At 38.1% G+C, this 27,500-nt stretch overlaps 2 protein-coding genes across 3 annotated transcripts in view; one reads left to right on the top strand and one right to left on the bottom strand.

The window, feature by feature from the left end:
• The window catches only part of LOC133568329 (mitochondrial adenyl nucleotide antiporter SLC25A24-like), a 57,153-nt gene that overhangs the window by 18,849 nt on the left and 10,804 nt on the right, over positions 1 to 27,500 (bottom strand). Inside the window, exons 1-4 of one of the 2 annotated variants that reach the window (XM_061920203.1) lie at positions 7,234 to 7,856; positions 7,019 to 7,145; positions 3,371 to 3,458; positions 216 to 327 (exon numbers count right to left, since the gene is read on the bottom strand). In XM_061920203.1, the coding sequence (XP_061776187.1) occupies positions 216 to 327; positions 3,371 to 3,458; positions 7,019 to 7,145; positions 7,234 to 7,404 (498 nt within the window). In that variant the 5' untranslated portion in view covers positions 7,405 to 7,856. Of the gene's footprint in view, positions 1 to 215; positions 328 to 3,370; positions 3,459 to 7,018; positions 7,146 to 7,233; positions 7,857 to 27,500 lie in introns of those variants that run through there. The other variant, XM_061920204.1, reaches the window with a different exon arrangement.
• LOC133568330 (EEIG family member 2-like) overlaps positions 15,615 to 27,500 on the top strand; it is an 18,215-nt gene continuing 6,329 nt past the window's right edge. Inside the window, exons 1-6 of the mRNA XM_061920205.1 lie at positions 15,615 to 15,915; positions 20,149 to 20,269; positions 20,424 to 20,453; positions 24,118 to 24,234; positions 24,314 to 24,360; positions 26,136 to 26,239. Of these exons, the coding sequence (XP_061776189.1) occupies positions 15,770 to 15,915; positions 20,149 to 20,269; positions 20,424 to 20,453; positions 24,118 to 24,234; positions 24,314 to 24,360; positions 26,136 to 26,239 (565 nt within the window). The 5' untranslated portion in view covers positions 15,615 to 15,769. The remainder of the gene's footprint in view (positions 15,916 to 20,148; positions 20,270 to 20,423; positions 20,454 to 24,117; positions 24,235 to 24,313; positions 24,361 to 26,135; positions 26,240 to 27,500) is intronic.

Here is a 27,500-nt window from a genome sequence, read left to right as displayed (position 1 = left end):
GCCGCCAAAATGTTGACTGTGGCAAGAATAAATCTATCCGGAGCCATCAGAGGACGACAGGAAAATATTTAATTACGTGCAAATTTCTTGTACCGAGCGAGTTGTCCAAGGTGCACACCGCCTTCCGCCCGAATGCAGCTGAGATAGGCTCCAGCAGCCCCCGCGAACACATAAGGGCCAAGCAGTAGAAAATGGATGGATGGATGAACTCATACCGTGGAGTGTTTCCAGTAGCGTATGATCTCCTGCAGGTTGTGCGCGGGGTGAAACAGGAAGTAGTCCCTCCACTCGTTCCAGTCCACCATCAAGGTGCCGTCGATGTCCATACTAGACAAACACACACACAAATTTGTTTCATCACAGTATTATGTTGTACAGAGCATCCTTAACAACTTTTTTTGTGGTAGGTTCTTGAAACAACAGCACGGGTACACTCTTGTCATATAGAGGATCTTTGACTAGCCTTTATGTTGTAGGTCCTTGTAACTAACAGATCCTTCCTGTCACGTAGAGGATCTTTGACTAGTGTTTGTGCAGTATGTCTTACAAAATAGTGGCATACCTTTGTCACATCTATGATCTATGACCAGCAGTTATTTAGTATGATTAGCATTTATGCAATGAATCTTTAAAACAAACTGTCTTGTCACGTAGACAATCTTTGACCAGTGGTTGTGCAGTAGCTTTGAAGATATAGTGGCACGCTTACTGTCACATGACTAGCAGTTGTGAAGGAAACCCTTCAAAATGTAGAGTAGGGGTTCTTAACGTTTTTGACATCGGTGCCTGACTCCAGTAATAAAACTGAATTAGTAATCTTACTCTTGATTCTGATTAATCGTATTTGATAATTACATCTAACCTGCTTACAGTTTACAACCTTATCAAATGATATGAAACCATGTGTTAATAACAAGAATTGTTATGTTTTTTTAAAACGTAAACCTTAAGCTTAGGTGAGGCTGATTAAAAAAAAAGTACTAACTAAATACACTGCATAAGAAGGGATTTGTGAATAATGGATGACAAATAAATGTACATAAAAGTATATAGTGCTGAAATAATTAATCAAACTGTCAATAAAATAAAGTGCAAATGAAAGTATAGCTTTATGTTGTCGGTCTTTGAAACTAAGACGGCACTTCTGTCATGTAGAGCATATTTGACTGGTGTGTGTCCTAAAAAATGATGGTGTACTTCTGTTGAATACAGTATAGGATCTATGACTTGCAGTTTTGCAGTATATCCCTAAAAATAGCATGGAGCGTCTGTCCTGTAGCGGATCTTTGATTAGCATTTATGCAGTAGATCTTTGAAACCACCAGTGTCCTTCTGACATTTAGAGCAAGGGTCTTCAATGTTTTCCAGGCCTGGGACCTACAAACTGATACTGAAAAAAGAGCAGGGACCCCTTACTAAAATTGTGATTGTATTTAAAAAAAATAATCTGGTCTTAAAGATACCTTGTTATTGCAATACTTAGTGCAATACTGCATTAAAATTTTCAAATAATAAAGTATAGTGCCGCTAATAGCTACCTGGCAAACCGGCGTGCTAATCGCGAGCTGAAAATTAACATAATGTTTGCTAGCTGGCAACTGGTGCCACTAATTGCTTGGTAGCTACTAGCGCCTTAATATTTAGCTGGCAACTGGTGCGCTAATTTATAGTTGACCATTAGCACGCTGATTGTGAGCTGGCAACTACCGCACTAATCCCTAGCTGGCAAGTGACGTGCTCGCTGGCAACTGCCACAGTCATCGCGAGCTGGCTACAGACACCCTAATTGCTAGCTGATAACAGCTATCTTTTTTTAAATGGTAAATGGGTTATACTTTACGCTTTTCTACCTTCAAGGTACTCAAAGCGCTTTGACACTATTTCCATATTCACCCATTCACACACACATTTGCACACTGATTGCGGGAGCTGCCACGCAAGGCCCTAACCACGACCCATCAGGAGCAAGGGTGAAGTGTCTGGCTGTGCCAGGAACCCTCAGGTTGCTGGCACAGCCACTCTACCAACCGTGTCCCACCGTCCCCATCTTGAATGCTAACATGAATACAATAATATAATTATTCATGTTTTTACAGTGAGTTTGGGGGCCATGCCACTGGAGTTTCTAAACTACACGTCACCGTATTGTATCAATGTTTCTGAGTGTTTAAGACATTTACACTTTTGGAAAAATTGCAGGGGGAATGTAAAAAATATAATCTTTAAATTTTAATCCACCAAATATTTCACGACTCCCTTCCAGTACCTCTTTGAACACCCTGGGGGTCACGGATCCCCTGTTGAAGACCTCTGATGTAGAGGATTTTTGATTAGTGTTTTTGCAGTTAATACTTTAAAAACACTGCAGAGTACTTTTGAGCTATAGAGGATCTTTGATTAGCATTTTTGCAGTAGCTTTTTATAAACCAATAGAGCACTCCTGTCACAGAAAGGATCTTTGAACAGCGTTTGTGTGGTAGCTCCGAAAAAATAATGGCAAACTAACGGTGACATGACCAGCAGTTTTGCAGGATATCCTTAAAAATTGCAGGGAGCTCCTGTCATGTAGAGGATCTTTTATTAGCATTAATGCAGTAGTTCTTTGAAACAAACAGAGCACTCTTGTTACATATAAGATCTCTGGCAAGGGATTTTGCTGTAGGTCCTTAACCAGTAGAAAATTCCTGTTGTGTAGAGGATATTTGATTAGTATTTATGTTGTAGGTCAGGACTATTCAACTAGACACCAGACCAACCTGCGAGTTCAGTTTAAAAACATGGAAGCAACTAACACATTTTATCAGATTTCTATAAACAGTAGAATTCTGTCTTATACCTGAACTATGACAATTATTTATAGCTGTATGTCCAAAAACAGCAGTGTTCCTGTTGTAGAGACAGTTTTTTTTCTTAATTAAGTTGTGCAAACAAATTATTAGACACAAATTAAAATGTCTAATGCACAGGATGTTGGTGCTCAGGAATATACAAAACAATACAAATAGTAAAGGCAGAAGGCCAGTTCCCACGGTCTTAAGTTATCTGGGAATGTATCCTACAAAACAATTTAGCTGAATATCCCTGCTGTAAGTCCTTGAAACCAACATAGTTTTTGTGTTGTGACGAGAATCGTTTATTAGTGTTTTTGCAATAGGTCTTTGAAAACAGTGAAGTACCCCCGTAAGAGGATCTTTGAGCTAATGTTTTGGTCATCATTGGCAACATGAGATATTAGTAACAGGAAACAGCTCTGTCATACTAACTGACAGAGCATTTGTATTCATGAATGAACATACAAAAAAAATCTAACAAAAGTCCTACTTTCACCTTAGTAAGAAGTATGTGAAGTTTAACAAGAAGGTAAGCAAACCTCTGCAGGATTTTCATGGCATCCACTCTGTTGATATTCATGCCCAGTTCTGCAAGGGTCTGCTGGACTTCGGTGGCATCAATGCGCCCTGACATGGAGATAATAGTATGACAGTTACACTGTTAGCAAATGACCAGGATTTCACTGCATTTAACAGTATTTGTTCGCAGTATATAGTGTAAACATACTGCAACATTACACTGTAAAAATACCATCCTTCTATCCATTTTCAACCGCTTGTCCCTCTTGGGGTCACGGGTGGGGCTGGAGCTTATCCCAGCTGCACTCAGGTGGAAGACGGGGTACACCCCGGACAAGTCACCACTACAACACACAACCCTTATATTTCACAGCAAGTAACTGTTACTTCACAGTAAAATACTGAAATCATAGTCCTGTGAAGATATTTCGCAGTAAATTACGGTAAATGTTACTGTAAAGCAGGCCTGGGCAATTATTTTGCCTTGGGGGGCCAAATTTTGAGAAAAAATGGATCTGGGGGCCAGTATATTTGATTTTTAGGAACACTAATATGTATAGGCAGCATGGTGGAAGAGGGGTTAGTGCATGTGCCTCACAGTACGAAGGTCCTGAATAGTTCTGAGTTCAATCCCGGGCTCGGGATCTTTCTGTGTGGAGTTTGAATGTTCTCCCCGTGACTACGTGAGTTCCCTCCGGGTACTCCGGCTTCCTCCCTCCTCCAAAGACATGCACCTGGGGATAGGTTGATTGGCAACACTAAATTGGCCCTAGTGTGTGAATGTGAGTGTGAATGTTGTCTGTCTATCTGTGTTGGCCCTGTGGTGAGGTGGCTACTTGTCCAGGGTGCACCCCTCCTTCCGCCTGAATGCAGCTGAGATAGGCTCCAGCACCCCCTGCGGCCCCAAAAGGGAAAAGCGGTAGAAAATGAATGGATGGATGGAACACTAATACAAAACCTCACAATAATGTCTGATTAAATGCTAAAAACGTTATGACAGACCACCGTAAAAAACGGAATGGAATTTTACGTTGCTTGAGACACCCAGAATGTACATGAAAATAAAGAATGTGGGATTTACAATATTAAATATGAAGGATAAAACACTAAATATTGACAAAATATGAATGTCGCACTCCCTTTTGATTGAAATATTTTACATTCAAGCGAAACACAACAAAAATGCAACAAACACAGCAAAATATGAACGCGAAGGGTAAAAAAAAACCCACCGACAATCTGATATATCTGATATAATCACTAAGCTTTAGAACTTTGCTGTAAAAATGTCCTTTCGTGTCTGTCCCTGACACCCGCATTTCAGGTTCGCAGCTCTGGAAACACTCTGTAGAAACGCTCCCCACACTGCTTGGTGCCTCTTAGTGCCTTGGTACCATAGTAACTAGTATCTCATGCAAAAGGTCAGATTCCAACCATTGAAATACTGTATAGTTGAAGGCTTAGGTCACTTAAAAACATAACTACATATCATAATGGCAGCTACAGTTTTGATCTTAAAAATTAAAAAAAATATATTTGTGAATGTCCGGCGGGCCAAATTGAAAGGCTCAATGGGCCACATGTGGCCCCCGGGCCTTAATTTGCCCAGGTCTGCTGTAAAGGGAATGCTATTATTAGCACCATGGTGGATATGCAATATTGTCACAAATGTTTGACTTCCAGATTTAACTGAATATGTTTTTACACTATATAAATGTTTTTAAAATAATATAAATGTTCAGCATGTTGCTGTAGATCAGTGGTCCCCAACCTTTTTTGCACCACGGACTGGTTTATTGTGGGCACATAATTTTCAGGAACCGGCGTTCCACTTGTGCCAGATAAATACAGCAAAAATAAGTGCATGAAAAATACAACTCACTATAATGCTGAATTAGTGGGAGCCTTGGGCTTTTTTCTTTGCAATGAGATGCAGATGGAAATCAGCCTTTGGCTACAATCTTGTACCATTTACATTTTGTATGTTCATTCATTTGCATTGTATCATGTCACAAAGAAAAAATATCTAACAAATGGCAACTTCCAATGAGGAGTTTTATTGGGGTTAGGATTGGGGTTAACCCTATAAACAAGCTTATTGGTATGTCTAGTGGGGCAGAAGAAAGTTAAGTCCTGTTCGGCGTCGCGGGGAGTGCTGGAGCCTATCTCAGCTGCATTCGGGTGGAAGGCGGTGTACACTCTGGACAAGTCGCCACCTCATCGCAGGGCCATCACCGAAAGACAGACAACATTCACACTCACATTCACACACTAGGGCCAATTTGGTGTTGCCAATCAACCTATCCCCAGGTGCATGTCTTTGGAGGTGGGAGGAAGCCAGAATACCCGGAGGGAACCCACGTCCACGCAGTCAAGGGGAGAACATGCAAGCTCCACACAGAAAGATCCCGAGCGCAGGATTGAACCCAGGACCTTCGTATTGTGAGGCAGACAAACTAACCCCACTGCAGTCATTTATAAATTATTTAAAGGCCTACTGAAACCCACTACTACCCACCACGCAGTCTGATAGTTTATATATCAATGATGAAATATTATCATTGCAACACATGTCAAAACGGTCGTTTTAGTTTACTAAAATGCAATTTTAAATTTCCCGGGAGTTTTTTCTTGATAACCTCGCGTAATGATGACGTGTACGCTTGACGTCACGGGCTGTTAGGAATATGAGCGCTGCACACACAAACAGCTAAAAGTCGTCTGCTTTAACGGCATAATTACACAGTATTTTGGAGATCTGTGTTGCTGAATCTTTTGCAATTTGTTCAATTAATATTGGAGAAGTCAAAGTAGAAAGACGGAGTTGGGAAGCTTTAGCCTTTACCCACACAAACACACAGTGATTCCTTGTTTAAAATTCACGGAGGTGAAACTTTACTATGGATCAGAGCGGACATGGATCCCAACCGAATGTCAACCAGCAGGTTTCGGTGAGAAAATTGTGGTTAAAAAGTCGCTTCTTACCGGATATTAGCTGAGCTTGTGCTGCCCATAAAGCTGCCGTCGACTTCCCTGAGACACTGCGCGTCGACAACTGGCCGTGGACGAACACTTCCGACTATCAGGTACTGTTAAACTCACTAAAACACTAGCAACACAATAGAAAGATAAGGGATTTCCCAGAATTATCCTAGTAAATGTCTCTAAAAACATATGAATCAGTCTCAATGCAATCGCATTTTTTTTTTTAACTTTTTTTTTCTGGTCCGTCGCTATCAATATCCTCAAACACGAATCTTTCATCCTCGTTTAAATTAATGGGGAAATTGTCGTTTTCTCGGTCCGAATAGCTGTTTTTGTTGGAGGCTGCCATTAAAATCAATGTGAATATGTGAGGAGCCATCAACATGTGACGTCATCGTCTGCGACTTCCAGTAGAGGCAGGGCTTTTCTCCAGTTGCGAACTTCATCGTGGATGTTCTCTACTAAATCCTTTCAGCAAAAATATGGCAATGTCGCGAAATAATCAATTACAACACATAGAATGGACCTGCTATCCCCGTTTGAATAAGAAAATCTCATTTCAGTAGGCCTTTAATGTTTCTCTGCGGCCCGGTAGCAGATGCGTCAAGGCCGCGGACCGATGGTTGGGGACCCCCGCTATAGATCACCAGTGTGTGATGCAACTCTTTCAAACAAACTCCTACCATCGTTGTTTTTGTCCAGACTTTTGAACGTCAGCAGCAGCTTCTTCTCGTGGTCTTTCAAGTATTTGGTGAACTCCTCGAAATCGAGACTTCCGTCTTTATTCCGGTCACCGGTCGTGACAATTTTCTGCAAACACACAATAATGTAGTTTAATTATTCTCTCAACAAGTGTCTGCAGAGGGGGTTCGGCTCCACACTGTCGCGGTTGTTGTACCTGTGCAGCACCTTGACGGAACACTCCCATTGCCTTCAGGCCCGCCCGTAGTTCGGCGACATCCACTTTTCCATCTTTATTCGCGTCTAACTTTTCAAACAGGTCCTGATACGACCGCTCACGATCGGCATCCCAGCACCGGGCTGTGGGGAGCAGCCAGCTGCGGAACATAGTGCGGCAGGCAGGCCGAGCAGCGCCTTGCGAAAAGGGTCGAATTAATCCATGTCGGAAGGCATCCGCGACGACGTTACTCGTACAAACACGAGAAGTGTGCTTTAAAACGAGCGTTTTGTTTTTTTTGGCGTCAGGTTATTTTACATGCAGTCCAAACACACCGAAGCCTTCCAGGGGAACTGCAGTAGTGTGATGGAGGGTGGAGCTACGGCCGCTGCGTCGCTGCTATTCGCAGCATTTTCTGCGGAAAAACAGCAACGACGTTAATAAGATAGAAAAAGCGTCTATACATACAATCTGCAGTTTCGACTTCTCCTGGCATTTTCTTCATAATCGTTTGCTTTTATTCCAGTTTTACGGGGGGGGGCTATGCAGAAAATGTTTGGCCTAATCTCTCCATCTGCACAGACGTGTCAGCTGAAACATGCAGTGTGGAGTTTCCTCATGTGCAGTACTGCGAATGGCCACAAGAGGGGAGTGTTTCTTCGTATGCCAAGAGACGTATTTTTACTAAATAATTGTATTTTACTATGACGCTGTAATTGTTGACACTACGGCATTACGATAAAGCGCAAGTGTCAAACTCAAGGCAAGGGGGACACGCCACATCAATTTGTGTGGCCCCCAAAAGCGTGGAAATAACATGAGCAAATAAAGTACCTTATCTTTTCTTGATAGGTAGATATAGATAGATACAGTGGGGCAAAAAAGTATTTAGACAGCCACCGTTTGTGCAAGTTCTCACACTTAAAATGATGACAGAGGTCTGTAATTTTCATCATGGGTACACTTCAACTGTGAGAGACAGAATGTGGAAAAAAAACCAGGAATTCACATTGTATGAATTTTAATTAATTTATTTGTAAATTATGGTGGAAAATAAGTATTTGGTCACTTCAAACAAGGAAGATCTCTGGTTCTCACAGACCTGTAACTTCTTCTTTAAGATCCCTGTTAAGGAAAGAATGAATGGGGCCATGTATTGTGAGATTTTGAGCCAAAACCTCCTACCATCAGTGAGAGCTTTGAATGGTTGACCAAATACTTATTTTCCACCATAATTTACAAATACATTCTATGATGAAAATTACAGACCTCTGTCATCATTTTAAGTGGGAGAACTTGCACAATCGGGGGCTGACTAAATACTTTTTTGCCCCACTGTAGATGGATAGATAGATAGATAGATGGATGGATGGATGGATGGACAGACAGACAGACAGACAGATAGACAGATAGATAGATAGTACTTTATTGATTCCTTCAGGAGAGTTACCTCAAGAAAATTTTAATTTCAGCAGCAGTGTACAGAATGGAGAGATAATTTAAAAAGTAAATAATAAATAACAAATCAATCAAACTATCTATAAAGCACTTTTCATACATATGTAACAGGGTCAATTATGTAATGTCAATCATGTATCTTATAATGTAGTAATATTGTTATGATTACACAAAATGTGTAAGTTACGTGAAAATGCCTGAAGTTTGTTTGACGTTTTTTCAATATGTAGAAACAATGTCTCTCGTTGTCCTTCCTACTGTAATAATTGTTGTGTCACCTGTCTCTTTATACGCGTTGGACACGCTTTCCGACTTCCCTTTAGGACACGATAACGGGAGAAGTAGGCGTCCATGCGACGACAGAAAATGTATTGTCTTGTTAAGAACTTAAGTTCACCTTCTTGTAGTGTATCGTTATATTTGTGTAGGGGCTTGACGATTGGTAGAAAATCATTGACAATTGTATTCTCTGTGGCAGTTAGTAGGGGTTAGTGCGTCTGCCTCACAATACGAAGGTCCTGGGTTCGATCCTGCGCTCGGGATCTTTCTGTGTGGAGTTTGCATGTTCTCCCCGTGACTGCGTGGGTTCCCTCCGGGTACTCCGGATTCCTCCCACCTCCAAAGACATGCACCTGGGGATAGGTTGATTGGCAACACCAAATTGGCCCTAGTGTGTGAATGTGAGTGTGAATGTTGTCAGTCTAACTGTGTTGGCCCTGCGATGAGGTGGAAACTTGTCCAGAGTGTACACTGCCTTACGCCCGAATGCAGCTGAGATAGCCTCCAGCACCCCTGCAACTCCAAAGGGGACAAGCGGTAGAAGATGGATGGATGGGTGGATGTATTCTCTGTATTATCAAATATGTTTTTATTTCGCCGTTCTACGTAACTCGCCTTTTGTCCACGATAACGGGAGAAAGGCTCGACGATGGCAGAAAATTGACAACAATTGTATTCTCTGCATTATCAGTAAAATGCATCTGGGCAGCTACCCATGGTGTCGGTCGTGTCCACACAATGCAGAGGAAAAGACCATCAGTTACACATAAAAAGAAATGCAACGCAAAGTGTTTTACAAAGTTAAAAACAATACCCCGGTGACCTATATCCCCCATTATCACATACGTACACACGGACACAGACACCAAACACAAACACACACACACAACATACACAGATATGTAACTATATGGACAAATGATTGCATGACGGAGTACAGAGGAGACATGTGAGTAAACACTATCACAGTTGCACCAGGAGGTCATCAGACCATGGCCAGCAGGACACTAAGACAAAAACGCCCCCACAAGCATGGCCGATAACCCTTCAGGGAGATGGCTCATATGAGGAAAGTTGGAAAATAAAAATAATAAAACTTGTAAAATAGTAAAAACCAGGGATAAAGAATAAAATACAAGTAAGACATATGAAGATTAATAGAAAAAAAGTAAAAATGAATAAAAAAGAAAAAGAAAAAACTAAAATCAATATACAGCAAATAAATAATCAATAAATAGAACTAAATAAAATCATGTATAACTATTAGGATAAAAAGTAAAATACAAACGACTTCGATAAACGTATTAATATCAGGTAAATGTGTCTTACAAAAATAAATGTACTATGTACATTTACATATATTCACACTTCAATTCTCTCTAATAATAAAACTAAATATTATATCATCATACATTTCAAAACAATGTTAATGTTAAAATGAAGATAAATAGTTAAATATCTGCTTGACTAATGATTTCTAAGCAAGTATTCCAACAAACTGTTCACGTAAAAATTTTACAGTAAACATTTTTTTACAGAAAAATCCACTTTCAATATAAATTAATAATACACTATACACAACAACCGTAGATTTTACAGAATAAAACACGTATGTGTATTTGAGATCTGCAAATTGTCAGGACTTATGTAGATCTCAAAAACAGATCAGCTGGTACCAGAAGGTAAGAAAAGTTGTTTTTTCATATAATTGTGAAACAAAACGCCAGATAATATGTCTGCTAATGGGTGCCATTTTGCGGTCCTTATACACACACACCATCCATCCATCCATCCATTTTCTACCGCTTATTCCCTTTTGGGGTCGCGGGGGTTGCTGGCGCCTATCTCAGCTACAATCGGGCGGAAGGCGGGGTACACCCTGGACAAGTCGCCACCTCATCGCAGGGCCCACACCATAGTAATACTTATATCTCTGACTACGGTAGCAGTAATGGGCCGACAATCCATCAAGCGGTGAGGCTTCAAAGTCATACCAAAACATTGTCACAGATTTTTGAGTGCCGTGTGTAATATTCTATATTCTTAATGGAACATTTAAAGTTTTGGTGTTGTTTACTAGCGTCATATTGCAGTCTTTACGTCTCTTATGTGTGACTACAAACTACTGGTCACACTTATCATTACAGCATGTACCAAATAAAATTGCTTCAAGGTCGGTAAGCACAACCAGAATTATTCCGTACACAAGGCACAACGGGTTATAAGGCGCATTGTCGATTTTTGAGGAAATGAAAGGATTTTAAGTGCGCCATATAGTCCGAAAAATATGGTACTTTGTCTTGAGTGTAGGCAGCGCTGTTAAGTCTAACTGTGTAAATGAGTGGAGAATGCATAAACTTTGAGGCAGGAATGATTCAGCTGACCTGATGATAAACTAGTTTGAGGAAAATTATTTTTTCATAAGACTACTGTATTTTTCAGTTTTGTAAATATTGACTATTGTCTGAAGTCTTATTTAAGGTTAAATTTGATTTAAGAATCAGGCCATTAAGTTAAGCTAAATAAGCAGCTAACAACAAAATTCAATGGCAAGGGCAATGTTACTACTGTGGTAGCACAGAAAAAAGTACTTGAGCATGATGGAGTAGCCTGTACACATGATGCTGCCTTCACCATTCTAAATGCCCCCTCATATGTGCCTGCTGAGAAACCCGCCCTAACAATGAGTCTTTTGTCAGCGTTTTGAATGGACTGGTTCTCTCTAACATCTAAGTCGGTTATTCCCAAACGGGCTCCATCTAGTGCATGGGTGTCAAACTCAATGCCCGGGGGCCAAATCTGGCCTGCCACATTATTGTATGTGGCCCGTGGAAGCCTGGAAATAATATGCATTAGTAAACTGCTTAATCTTTTCTTACTAAATATATTTGTTATTTCCCTTTAAACATTCAAATAATGTACTGCATGCAATTGGATACCTTTTAAATTTCAAAATGATCAAAATCTAAATATTATATTATCATATATTCTATTTTTTTTTAATGAAAATAAATACTTTACTTAAATATCTGCTTGACCTATGGTTTCAAAACAAATGATCAATAATTGATTGTAAAAGGCAAAACTCTCAATTTACCGGTCGATCTACGTTCCCATCCTCACCTATGGTCATGAGCTTTGGGTCATGACCGAAAGGACGAGATCACGGGTACAAGCGGCCGAAATGATCACCCTCCGCTGGGTGGCGGGGCTCTGCCATCCGGGAGGAGCTCAAAGTAAAGCCGCTGCTCCTCCACATCGAGAGGAGCCAGATGAGGTGGTTTGGGCATCTGGTCAGGATGCCACCCGAACACCTCCCGAAGGAGGTGTTTCGGGCACGTCCGACTGGTAGGAGGCCACGTGGAAGACCCAGAACACGTTGGGAAGACTATCTCTCCCGGCTGGCCTGGAAACGTCTCGGGATTCCCCGGGAGGAGCTGGACGAAGTGCCTGGGTAGAGGGAAGTCTGGGCTTCCCTACTCAGGCTGCTGCCCCTGCGACCCGACCTCGGTAAGCGGAAGAAGATGGATTGATGGATGGTTGTAAAATTGATGGTTAAATTCCGCTGACTGAGTTTTTTATTGTACAATCATCTTTGGTACTGTTTTGCTCCACTTACAGCAAGACACTAAAACAAAAAAAAAAACATTAAAACAACAAGATTTTACTGCAAAAAAAATAAAAAATGGGCAGCTCTGTTACTTGAATTTTACCATTAAAAACAGTGGTGTTGTTTCTCCATTTCATTGTTTTATAAGTTGTAAAAAACCCACTGCTTTTACTTTTAAAAATTCAAAAGCTGCCAGTTTTTAAAATAAAATGTAAATAATTTTTTTTTCAGCTTATGTAAAAAAAAATATTGTTAATCTATTATATATATATATATATATATATATATATATATATATATTGATATATTGCTCACTGTTAAAATCGGCCCTCTGAGGGGAACTGGAACTGCGACGTGGCTCTCAATGAAAACGAATTTGACACTCCTGATCTAGTGGTACACCAAAAAAATCATTTGATTAAAGTTCAGTGTTATATTTTCCTATGGTCAATCACGATATTACTGTTTAAACTGTGTGTAATGTCACAGACAAAATATTAAATGTACTTGTTAAATAAAACATCTGCCTTGTTTTTAATGAATACTTAGGCATATTACGCTACTGTTCATTATGGTTGGTGGTACTTTGTGAAAAAGGTTTGAGAACCACTGAATTTAGCCATACTTTGAAGACCACTGTCTTAAACGGTTGTCAAACTCATTTCAGCTCAGGGGCCACAAGGACGAAAACCTCTTACCATGTGGCCCGACTGGTAAAATCATGGCATAATAACTTGAAAATAATTACCACTTCAGATTGTTTTCTTTGTTTTGCTTTGATCAAAAATAGAATAAGCACATTATGAAAATGTACATTTTATGAATAATTCTCTCAGGAAAACATTTCAAGTTCGTTGAAAATTTTGAGGAAAATAATTGGTGCAGTTTAAAACATAGTCTCAGTGTATTTACAAAGGCATTAAACTTTCAGCACACATTTTTACAATGGAGTTCAGGGTGTGCAACTCGCTTTCAACCACCTGCGAGCCCTGCAGGGAACTCTAACTCCTACAAAGATGTTGACCTAAGTCTTTGCATCTTAGTGTTTCGTTATTTTATCCATCCATCCATTTTCTACCGCTTGTCCCTTTTGGGGTCGTGGGGGATGCTGGAGCCCATCTCAGCTGCATTCAGGTGGAAGGCGGGTTACACCCTGGACAAGTCACTAACTCATCCATTGAGTGGATAATTTACAAGGAAAGAAGGTATTGTGCGTTGATACTATATCAGTCTGCCAGTTGCTGCCAGCCATAACGGGAGCAGCTGATTGCGTGGACCTGCGCTCATTGGACTAGCAGCAGCCAAACCGGAGGGCGCTTAAAGTCAGCTGACACTTCAATTTTAAAGAGTGTCATGTGTGATGTGGGTTGCAAAAAAAAAATGCTATTGCAACATCCAGTGGACACATTTAGAACCGCAGTTTCTTTCAATAAAAAAAATACAGCTTATTTGTCTACTTAGCAAACTCATCTTGCAGGCTGCGGACCGGATTAAACCTCTTCACGGGCCTGATATGGCCCACAGGCCGTATGTTTGACACCAATAGTCTTAAAGCAGGGGTCACCAACGCGGTGCCCGCGGTCACCAGGTCGCCCATAAGGACCAGATGAGTCGCCCGCTGCCCTGTTCTAAAAATAGCTCAAATAGCAGCACTTACCAGTGAGCTGCCTCTATTTTTTAAATTGCATTTATTTACTAGCAAGCTGGTCTCGCTTTGCTCGACATTTTTAATTCCAAGAGAGACAAAACTCAAATAATTTTTGAAAATCCAAGAAAAATTTCCAAGACTTGGTCTTCACTTGTTTAAATAAATTCATTCATTTGTTTTTACTTTGCTTCTTATAACTTTCAGAAAGACAATTTTAGAGAAAAAATACAACCTTAAAAATGATTTGAGGATTTTTAAACACATATACCTTTTTACCTTTTAAATTCCTTCCTCTTCTTTCCTGACAATTTGAATTAATGTTCAATTATTTTTTTTATTGTAAAGAATAATAAATACATTTTAATTTAATTCTTCATTTTAGCTTCTGTTTTTTCGATTAAAATTCAAAAAAAATATTCTGGCAAATCTAGAAAATCTGTAGAATCAAATTTAAATCTTATTTCAAAGTATTTTGAATTTCTTTTAAAAATTTTGTTCTGGAAAATCTAGAAGAAATAATGATTTGCCTTTGTTAGAAATATAGCTTGGTCCATTTTGTTATATATTCTAACCAAGTGCAGATTGGATTTTAACCTATTTAAAACACGTCATCAAATTTGTAAAATTAATATTTAATCAGGAAAAATTACTAACGATGTTCCATAAATAATTGTTTTTAATTTTTTCAAAAAGATTCGAATGAGCTAGTTTTTCTCTTCTTTTTTTTCGGTTGAATTTTGAATTTTAAAGAGTCGAAATTGAAGATAAACTATGTTTCAAAATTTAACTTTCATTTTTTCCTCGTTTTCTCCTCTTTTAAACCGTTCAATTAATTGTTTTTTTTTCATCATTTATTCTCTACAAAAAACCTTCCGTAAAAGGAAAAAACATGTACGACGGAATGACAGACAGAAATACCCATTTTTTTAGATATATATATATAGATTCATTCATTAAAGATAAATTGAGCAAATTCGCTATTTCTGGGAATTTATTTAAGTGTGTATCAAACTGGTTGCCCTTCGCATTAATCAGTACCCAAGAAGTAGCTCTTGGTTTCAAAAAGATTGGTGACCCCCCCAAGTAAAACTGGATTGATTACCTGGGTGGTGAGCCATTTGTACGCTTTAACAATAGCAGCAAATGCTCACGTCATTTTAAAAGCAGTAATAATATCCAAAGTTGGGCTGTATGACTTCGAGTAATAGTTGAAATAAGTTTGTAGACTCTGTGTCGTCTATTGTCGTATTGTGACGATTTTATAGGCGGCCTCAATGATCTTCAAGGTGTGTTGCAGACGGAGCAGAAGTAGCAAGTATGATATGGTGGCGTGTTGTGCAGCTGCAGACTAATTACTTAGAGTGTGTGATGAATGAGTAAAGAGTTGTTGCAGCCAATGAAAACACGACATGTCTGCCCACGCTTGACACGCGGCTGTGGAGCGGTGGGTGGGAACGTGGAAGCGATGTTGAAGTTTGAATCGCAACAGCTAAGGAGGGCAGCGGAGAAAAGTTCCAACTGTTTATATCAGCGGACGCATCATGTCGTTCATATTAATGAAAAAGAAACGATTCAAATTCAAAGTGGACTTCGACTTGGAAGAGCTGTCGTCGGTTCCCTTTGTCAACGGCGTTATTTTTTGTAAAGTTCGCCTCTTGCGCGGAGGCTTTGTTCAGGAGTCTTCTCGGTAAGTTTAGCAACTATTTTTTTTAGCAGACGTGAACGAAGTATTTACTTGTTCATAACAACCATTTGGGACAGTTTTGTATTAAAGTGAACGTTTGCTATTCAACTCACTTGTAGTGAACGCCAGTCGTAACATTGTACCCATAACTACTTAACATTATAGTCAGTTAAATGCTGACTATAATGTTTAATAAATGCTTGCTGCCTCTGTGTCACCTAATAATATGAAAGTGCTTATTAGCTCATTAAATTAACTTTAAATATTGTGTTGAACATCGGCTACAGTTGCTAGGCTGCAGAACTATGAACATACCAGTACTTTCGTCTATTTTTATACGCCGTCATTTCTAATAGTCAACTATCACTGTATATTTAAAATTAATCAGTTAAACTAATGACTTTTAATTTATTAATTAAACTCTCCATCTTCTTCCACTTATCCAAGGTCGGGTCACAGGGGCAGCAGCCTAAGCAGGGAAGCCCAGACTTCCCTTTCCCCAGCCACCTCGTCTAGCTCTTCCCGGGGGATAAATAAACTAAATAAGTTAATTCGCCGGATTGTAATACAATTGAGCTTTGTTGTTGCTAGACATGTTGATGCAGTACTACCAACAACGTTTTAGCACTTTCGTCTATAGTTACACTGTAATTCCAAATGCAGTCAGTAAGCACCTTGCCTTTAACTACATTTTCTGTGACATTCATTATAGCAATGCGTTTCAGTTAATCAAATTTAAAGTTGATATTGAGATTTAGCTATGTGGTTGCTAGACAAGTAGAGCAGTGGTTCTCAACCTTTTTTCAATGATGTACCCATGTGAACATTTTTTTTTTTAATTCAAGTACCCCCTAATCAGAGCAAAGCATTTTTGGTTGAAAAAAAAAAGATATAGAAGTAAAATACAGCACTATGGCATCCATTTCTGATTTATTAAATTGTATAACAGTGCAAAATATTGCTCAATTGTAGTGGTCTTTCTTGAACTATTTGGAAAAAAAGATATAAAAATAACTAAAAACTTGTTGAAATATAAACAAGTGATTCAATTATAAATAAAGATTTATACACATAGAAGTAATCAACTTAAAGTGCCCTCTTTGGGGATTGTAATAGATATCCATCTGGATTCATGAACTTAATTCTAAACATTTCTTCACAAAAAATAAATCTTAAACATCAATATTTATGAAACACGTCCACAAAATAGCAGTCACACTGAATATTGCATTGTTGCATTTCTTTTCACAGTTTATGAACTTACATTCATATTTTGTTGAAGTATTATTCAATAAATATATTTATAAAAGATTTTTGAATTGTTGCTATTTTTAGAATATTTAAAAAAAATCTCACGTACCCCTTGGCATACCTTCAAGTACGCCTAGGGGTACTTGAAGGTATGCCAAGTACCCCTAGGTACCCCTAGGGGTACTTGAAGGTTTGAGAACCACTGAAGTAGAGCACGCCAATGAGCGTATCAGCACTTTCGTCTATTTATATTTACATGCCTTAATTTTGCTTAATTTTAGCTACAGTATCAACATTAGCTTTGTTGGCCAGGTATGTTTAACTCGTATAATCTGACTTGTTCAACTAACTTGTTGTCGTAAATGCTAGTCGTAACATTGTAGCAATAGCAACTTAAAATTACAGTGAGCTAAATATTTGCTGCCTCTGTGACACCTAATATTATGATTCGAAAATGCTTATTAGCTCATTAAATTAACTTTATTTATTGTGTTCAACATCATCTACACAGTTGCCAGGCTGCAGAACTATGAACGTATCAGTACTTTCGTCTGTTTTTATAATAGTCAACAATCACTGTATATTTGTACTTAATCCGTGTGAAAGTTGATGCAGTACTACCATCAACGTTTTAGCACTTTCGTGTTTTTTTACAAATTCTAAATGTAGTCAGGAAGCTCCGCGCCTTTTAACTACATATTTACGACATTTTATTATAGCAATGCGTTTCAGGTCATCAAATATAAATTGAAATTGAGATGATTTGCCTTAGTTGAAACATTTTAGCTACATGGTTGCTAGACAAGTGGAGCACGCCAATGAACATATCAGCACTTCCGTGTATTTATATTTACATGCTTTAATTTTGCTTAATTTTAGATACAGTATCAAAATTTGCTTTGTTGGCCCGGTATGTTTAACACATATAATCTAACTTGGTAGACTGTGCTCTCTTTTTCAAATGTACACAATGAATACCCTATTTCATTGAATTGCCGACGGGGTGCTAATTAATTTAAAACCTCTTCTCATTCCGGCGTTTACAAGGCATGCGGTAAAGGCAAGCATGCGCTAATTATTTTAAAACCTCTTCTCACTCCGGCGCTTACCAATCACATGCGGTAAATTTAGGCCTGCGCTTATAAATTTCAGTGTGATGTAAGGATACCATCATGAAAAGCACATTTAATAAATAAAGGTTATTAAGGTCATACCTTTACTTATAAATTAAGTCCATGCACAGCTCCTTTTGATCAAAAGCATTGATAACTTGTTTATAGAAATCTTCCTTATCTTTTTTCAGTTTTAAAAGTCTCTCTGTCTCAATGGAGATCTTCCTTTACTACCTCCTGCTTCGCTTCAGTTTTAAAAGTCTCTCTGTCTCGATGGAGATCTTCCTTTATTACCTCCTGCTTTGATTGAAAGTACAGTTTAGAAAACTGTTTTATTTTAGATATGTAGGCCTCCATGTTAAAAGTGCAAGCAAGAGGAAAACATATACATATACTCACTCTTGCTGCTTGTTGTCACTTCTTCTGCAGCCGAGTAGTCGCAAGAAGGATCACTAGCACCCTCTACCACCAGGAGGCGGGAGTCATTTAATGACTCATATTTGACACACGCAGCTACGGTATATTAGTAAAACAGCTGTTTACTGTATTTTTTCAGCATATTCAATAGCTTGGACCTTAAATCCTAGCTCTTAATATTCTTCTCTTCATGCGATTTGAAATGATTGAAATCAGCCTCCTCCATTTTGAAAATTATGACAGGTGAAGTGTCACTCGTGACGTGACGAGTTTGACCCGGCGGAAATTGTAGGCATATGCTAATTTTTTTGCGAAACGAGTTTGACCTGGCGGAAATTCTAGACATGCGCTAATAAAAATAATATTTTGCAAAACGAGTTTGACCCGGCGTTAATCCTGAGCCGGCGGTAATGCTAAGCATGCGCTAATTATTTTGCAAAACAAGTTTGACCCGGCAGTAATTCAAGGCAGGCGCATACTATATACCCGGCGGCAATTCAAGAAAATACAGTCTTAACAATTAACTAATAAGTGTTCTCAGTTAAAACTGTAAAATTAATTCAATTGCATGCATGCTCTAATAAGAAGACAAATGCAACTAAAACGTGATTCTGTATTCCTTTGTTGTACATCAAGCCCATCAGCATTTTTTTGAATAAACTTCTTAGTAAAAAGGGAACATGCAAGTACTTAAATTTACCTTTTCAATCAATCAATATTTATTTAGATAGCCCTAAATCACAAGTGTCTCAAGGGGCTGCACAAACCACAACGACATCCTCGGTACAGAGCACCTGGGACCAAAAGCAATGGATGTCGAGTGGGTCTAACATGATATTGTGAAAGTCTACGTTTACATATACACTACCAGTCAATGGTCATAAAACTTGACTGGTACTGCATGTGTTTAAAGTTGTATGGGTTGCAAATACCTTCACCAATCACCATTACTGTGCCTGATTAAGATTCTGTACAAATGGAGTATTATGTTTGTTTTATATAGTGTAGCCTGCAATGCATTTAAACAAAAATGAAATGATAGTGCATAACGGTCACCAAAAAATGACAATATCCTTCCATTGCAAACAATTTGTTCGTTGCATGCAGCCAATATGAGTCACCGTGGAAAATTGAGCCAAGACATAGCTCGTGTCAACGGTTAGCCCGTAATACGTCACCATGGAAACATCTTGTTGAAAACAAATCACACATGACTCTACACAACACTTTTCCGTACTACTAGTACCACTATATCCATATCTAAGGATTAATCAGGATTCTCACCTGATTGTCATTTTTATTTTACATTGGTTAGTCATATTTTTGAAGAACTCTGTTTTTAAACCTTGCTTCCCTTGCAGGGAGCCCGTCCAAGCCACCTGATTGTCATTTTCATTTTACTTTGGTTAGTCATAGTTTTGAAGAAGTCTGTTTTTAAAGCTTTCTTCCCTTGCAGGGAGCCTGTCCAAGCCAACTGTGTGCACTGGAAGAAGCGATTCTCTTTCATGTGTAAGATGAGTGCAAATGCCAGGACAGGTGTCCTGGACCCTTGTGTGTGTCGGGTGTCGGTGCGCAAGGTACACAACATGTTCTGATCTTTAGACAAGACACGAAAAAATAGTGTCAATTAAATCCACTGTGCAGGGATGACAATTATTCATAAAACTTTCAATATGTGTGTTTGCAGATATGCAACAATCAATAAACTTTTTTTTTTTTTTGTCATGACAGGAATTAAAGGGTGGCAAGGCATTCGCAAAGGTACTTATTTTTACTGGACCTTGGTGTATTATTAACCACAAATGTTTTTATTCTACTTTTGTTCCGGAATGAGGTAATGATTAAAACTGCCTTTAAACTCTTGATGTTAACAAGTAACTTTTATGACCAGTTCCAAGTAGGGGTGTAAGGATTGATCAATATATCCATAGATCACTTTATATTCCTAAATTTCAAGTATATCAATCTGTGCTCATCAAGTTGGCCTTCTGGAAGATCTAACATACTTTTAAAAAGGCAATAATACGATTTTATCCATACTAGTAAAAGGAAAACCATTGAATTTAAGAACAGCAGACTTTTTTATGAAGTTTAGCACTTTTAAGGATAAGGACATTAAATCTGTTTGCCTGTCTGTGGCTTCATCAAAGCAAAAATGGCGGATACCTACGGTGGCCCAGAAAGGTCATAAATTACAAAACAACATCTTGGAGCTACAAAGCCACAACAAATAAAAATGACACACAAATCAACTTTAAGTCACGCGACGGACAAAACTGAAGTGACGACATTGCAAGTTCGCTGATGGACCAGGTTCAGATGGGAGGTTTAAAAATAGTTTATTATCATGGAAAAAGTTATAAATGACTGAAAAAGTAGTCAGATTTTGCTTACTTTTCAACTTAATTTCTAACACCCTCAGCCATTCGGTCCGTCCGTCACTTTGTTTACGTCTTTATATTGTTCCGTGTTTATTCAGAAGAAAGTGGTAGCAAGTCAAACAACTTCTCATTTAACCTGAAAAGATTTGGTTTCACTTATTCTCAGGTACAACTACTGTTAATTCAACCTGAAAGGATGTTTGTTGCACTTCATTTTTTATATTAATATTGTGTTATTTTTATGTTACACTCTATGATAAACATTGTCCTTGGAAAGAACTTAGTAAGAAGCAAAAGATAAACAACCAACCATGGATGACAAAAGGACTGAGAAATGCCTGTCACAAAAAAACACATATCGAATATTTACAACACGAATCTATAGAGGCAGAAAATAAGTATAAGAAATATAAAAACAAGCTAATTGGTATACTACGGACATCTAAGAGTGAATACTACTGTCAATTATTAAACAAGAACAGAAACAACATGAGAGCAACATGGAGCATCCTAAATAGCATCATTAAAAACGGTGCTAAGAAAGAATACCCCCAGTACTTTCTAGATGGAAATACAAAAAATGACAATATGAACCAAATAGTTGAACATTTTAATGATTACTTTGTTAATATCAGAAAAAATCTGGAAGAAAAAAGAATTCCAAATGCAGATGATGGGTCAGATGAGAACTTGTGAGCTCATAGACAGAAATCCCAATTCCATGCTTCTTAAGAAGGTCACAAGAGAAGAAGTAATCAAAATTGTAAAAAATTGTAGATCTAAGACCTCAACCGACTGTCATGGAATAGATATTGTAACGATAAAAAAGGTTATAGAAGACATTTCTGAACCTCTTTCATACATCAGTGACGTATCATTTCTAACCAGCAAATTCCCTGACAAAATGAAAATTGCAAAAGTTGTACCTATTCATAAGAATGGAGACATACACCAGTTCAATAACTACAGACCAGTTTAATTACTTCCACAATTCTCCAAAATCATAGAAAAACTATTCAATAGCAGATTAGATAAATTTATCAACAAAAGTGGGACGCTTGTGGAGAACCAATTTGGATTTAGAGCAAATATCTCAACATCAATAGCAATAATCAAAATAACAGAGGAAATTACCAATGCAATAGACGGTAAAGAATGTGCAGCCGCAGTATTCATGGATTTAACAAAAGTATTTGATACAATTAATCATGTTATTTTAATACAAAAACTAGAACGATATGGCATCAGAGGTGGGGTATTGAACTAGGTAAGAAGCTATTTAACCAACAGGAAGCAATATGTGAAGATGGGTGAAAATATGTCAACACGGTTAGATATATCTTGTGGTGTACCCCAGGGATCAATACTGGGACCAAGATTGTTTAATCTTTATATAAACAACATTTGTAAAGTTACAAAGGACTTGAAGTTAGTTTTATTTGCAGACGACACAACTGCTTTCTGTTCAGGAGAGAACACAGAAGATAATACAAATAATAACAGAAGAAATGAACAAATTAAAATAATGGTTTGATAAAAACAGACTATCTTTGAATCTCAGTAAAACTAAAATAATGCTATTTGGTAACAGTAGAAAAGAGCATCAGACACGAATATAAATAACAATATAATAAATAGACGGAGAAGATATTGAAAGGGTAAAAGAAACCAGATTTTTGGAAGTATTAATAGATGATCAAATGAACTGGAAATCTCATATACAAAACATACAACATAAGGTGGCAAAAAACATTTCAATAATGAATAAAGCAAAATACGTCCTGGGCCAAAAATCACTTTAAATTCTCTACTACTCGCTAGTGTTACCATATCTGAGTTATTGTGCAGAAATATGGGGAAATAACTACAAATGTGCGCTACATTCATTAACTGTGTTACAAAAAAACCCAATTCGAATAATACATAATGTTGGATATAGAGAACATACAAACCCTTTATTTATTGAGTCAAAAATATTAAAGCTCGATGATTTGATAAAATTGCAAACAGTTAAAAATGATGTACAAAGCAAATTATAACCTGCCACCAAAGAATGTACAACAATTCTTCTCAACTAAAGAGGAGAAATATAACCTCAGAAGAAAATCTAATTCGAAACATTTGTATGCATGTACAACACTTAAAACCTTTTACAATATCAGTATGTGGAATTAAATTATGGAATGGATTAAGTAAATAAGTTAAACATTGTACTGATATGATCCAGTTTAAGAGGCTGTTCAAATTAATAGTGCTTACAAAGTACAAAGAAGAAGAATTATGAGAAACACTTTTAACTTTATTAAAAATAAGATATTCTTCATCTCAGTATGTTAGTAATGACTGAATTAATTAGTTACATGTCACAGATCTGTTGTATTACTCATTCACGGATGTCATGTTACTATTTTGCTGTAAAAAGAGTCAGTAAATGAATATATACATTTGTGGGCGCTCTGACGTGGGAAAGGGGTTGGATTAAATAAGCTTTGCTTCTTCCTACTCCTTTTCGGACATGATGTGATGTGATATGTATTGTGTTGTAAATGTGCTTATGTTTGAAATAAACTAAGAAAGGAAAGAAAGAGAAAGAAAGAAAATGTTGGTGACTGTACTTTTATTAAAAATTGCTTGAATGTTGAAAATATTTCCTCTCGCTAATTCAACCTAAAGTGTTGGTTGCACTTTATTCAAATAGAATGTGAATGCATCGGCCGTTATTTGTTGTTTACTTGCTTGTTTGTATCCATAATTATTTGTACCTAAATTCCCTTACAAAAAAAACACGTATAGAAAACTTCACCTGCAGTGTCCAATATACAGTATTTATTTTCAGTCACATTGGTTGAATTTTTTTTGCTAAAAAGTTACTGAGTCACTTAATAGTTTCGGATCCTATCGTTCTAAAAAAATAATATCGTCCCTGAATCGTATCGGCAACCACAAATTCTAAATCGAATCAAATCGTTAAAACAAATTGTTACATTCCTCGTTCCAAGTGTTGCTTTCACTTATGTTTTTATCGCTTTCATTGATTTGTGCAGCTGGGCTTTGCTGATTTAAACTTGTCCGAGTTCGCTGGGTCGGGCAGCACCACAAGGAGGTGCCTCCTGGAGGGATATGACACTAACAAGACCAGACAGGACAATTCCATTCTCAAGGTAACATGCCATAGTTACTTGTTTATGTATATAAGTATCCATCCATCATCTACTGATTGACATTCTGGCTGTCTTACAGGTTGTCCTCACTACACAACTCATGTCTGGAGACCCCTGTTTTAAAACGTAAGGGCTTTTGGCTGTGTTACTCAAATATTAAACTTAAATGCAATTAATCTAGTCCAGGAGACACAACTGTCAACATTAAGTCTTTATTAATACATGTCATGTTTTTTGTAACATTTAACAGTTATACAAACATTACTAAATCCAATTAAACTAAAATTAAATTTCTCATCAATAGTCATTAGTTTTCTAAAGGCAGCTGATGATTTTTTACAAGTCTAGAATGGGTTACCTTGGTGATGAACATGAAGGCAAATACAAATACTCAAGCCTCTACCCGCTACGGTAAACAATAAGCTTTTTTCTTTTTATATTATTGTCAATTGTGCCATATTTAACTGGGCAGCTAGGGTAATCACTAACTTAACAACAGGCTTATGACATTTTTTTAAACATTAATTTTCGCCTTAAAATACCACTTTTTGCCTTGTTTAAATCAAAAAAAAAAAAAAAAAAAGGAACTCAACAAAATTGGTTGAACGCTGGCCTTAGCCGCAGATACTCGCTGCTCCTCTTGTCAAAACTCTGTAGTGAGTTGCAGGAATAGGGGGACGGTCACGGGCAAGACAAGCTCGCTGGTTAGCATCATCTAGCTTGCTTACTTGTTGTCGCCTGTGTCCGCTCTCCGAGCTACAACATTGACAGCTTTATACTTTGCTGCTGATCATATTTGGATGATTACAATCCGAGCACTGTTATTTATGAACCACTTTAAGTTTTAGAGCATTTATTAGTAGCCAGCCAGAAAGTATATTTATGACATAACGGATGTAAACAGAGGTCACAATACCGGAAGTATATTACCCGAGGGGGCATGGCTATAGGATACAGTTGCCAAATGGTAAACGTTTTAAGTTCTTTGCATGCATGTTATAGAATTGTATTTTACATTTTCGATGATAATAATACTACAAAATCATCTACTGATACAAAAATATTTGGTAAACTGTTAGGACATTTAAGTGTCAGACTTACATTTAAAGGTAAAGTATAGTGTAGACATTTTCAAAATGTTCTTTCAGGGCTTGCGTGACAACACTTTGGGCATGCGTGACAGCATTTTGTGCCTTTGAAAATGTTCCTCTTTTTTTCCATCAGTTTTCCCCTTTTCCCCTCAAAAGGAACATGCCTGTAAGAAATAATTTTGCAGAAATTGTTGATCCATTTCTAAACTGTACAGCCTTTAGTGTACTGTACATGAATGTTACCATGATGTTCTATTTAACATCATGGTAACATAACATCCTGTGTCAACAGACTAAACCATTCCTCTTGTCTGATGCTAAAGTGACCCTCAGCAGAGATTAAAGAAGAATTTTGATCGTGCTTTTATCTGAGCGCCGATAACACCTCGCCCAGTCGTTGATGCACTTTTTGCAACAGCTGATATGCGATAAGATTAACACAGAGGAAGTCAATGGCTCTTTGAGGGATGGCATACGGTCATAGCAAAGGATGTGATGCAACACACCCCTGGCAACGCTTCTGACATGTGCAAACTCCCCTTTCTCCGCATTCCTTCACATAGAAAACGCCCTCTACTTGTGTAACACGACAAGTGTAAACCCAGTAGAAGCCTGGTTAGTCACCACACTGAGTGTTGCTGCATGTGGGTGAGGATTAATAAACACAGCATGGTGGAAAATGAGGCATTGATTATATTCATGTGTTTATCATAGCAACACAGTTGAAAATAAAAGGCGTGGGTCCTCTATTCATGTCCGCTGAGGCGCATCTCGTGAATCATCCACTTCTAACATATACTCTCCTTGCAGCCCATCATCTACAGCCATGACCGTGTGTATACCTCAGGCTGAGGCCGAGTGTCTCCTCGAGGAGAGGAAGGGAGGAGACATACACACATCCCATTCAGCAACAGGTACAAATATGCACAAATAATTGTTCCATTTGTAACAAAAGGAGTAATGTAAGAAATTTAGTTCTCTTTCATCCATTGTGAAGCACTATGAGTTGGCAATAACAGCAACACGAGATAGACACATGTTTGAAAAAAAAAATTCTGCATCCTGTCACTACCATTTCTTGCAGCAGAGGCAGCTATTGCATAAGGGAATCACACACAATAAGGCCTTATGCGACCTGTATCAGATTTTTTTCATGTCTGTGTGGACATTGAAGTTCCGAATTTCTCGTTTCCGACCCAGGCCTCTTTCGTATGTGGATAGAAATCGGATATACAGTACAGGCCAAAATTTTGGACACACCTTCTCATTCAATGGGTTTTCTTTTTTTAAGACTATTTACATTGTAGATTGTTGCTGAAGGCATCGAAACTATGAATGAACACGTGGAGTTATGTATCTAACAAAAAAAGGTGAAATAACTGAAAACATGTTTTATTATGTTCTAGTTTCTTCAAAATAACCACCCTTTGCTTTGATTACTGCTTTGCACACTTTTGGCATTCTCTCGGTGAGCTTCAAGAAGTAGTCACCTGAAAGGGTTTTCGCTTTACAGGTGTGCTTGAAGCTCATCGAGAGAATGCCTAGAGTATGCGATACTTTTTTGTACATGTTTTTTTTTTTTAATACATTTTCAAAAATGTCTACATTTCTGTTTTTTTTTCTGTAAAGATGGGGTGCTGAGTGTACATGAATGAGAAATACATCTATTCGTTTGATTTTAGCAAATGGCTGCAATGAAACAAAGAGTGAACAATTTAAAGGGGTCTGAGAACTTTCCGTACCCACTGTGTATGTGATGTCCTCAAGGTGAAAAGCTCCTGCCCTCAAAATACATGGAGACGGCGTGGCAAAGTTGGGAGAGTGGCTGGGCCAGCAATGTGAGGGTTACTGGTTCAATCCCCACCTTCTACCATCCTAGTCACGTCCGTTGTGTCCTTGAGCAAGACACTTCACCCTTGCTCCTGATGGGTCCTGGTTAGCGCCTTGCATGGCAGCTCCCGCCATCAGTGTGTGAATGTGTGTGTGAAAGGGTGAATGTGGAAATACTGTCAAAGCGCTTTGGGCTCCTTAAAAATGGGTAGAAAAGCGCTATACAAGTACAACCATTTACCATTCAGGTCACATTCATCCGACCAGAACGTCATCAAAATAAAATAAGCATCATAATTATATGCCAAAATAGACGGTTACAAAATGAATAGTTGACAACTTAGC

The sequence above is a fragment of the Nerophis ophidion genome, linkage group LG14, assembly GCF_033978795.1.
Source record: "Nerophis ophidion isolate RoL-2023_Sa linkage group LG14, RoL_Noph_v1.0, whole genome shotgun sequence".
NCBI lineage: Eukaryota > Metazoa > Chordata > Actinopteri > Syngnathiformes > Syngnathidae > Nerophis > Nerophis ophidion.
Note: the sequence above shows the minus strand (reverse complement) of the source record. Positions and strands in the feature narration are given on the sequence as shown.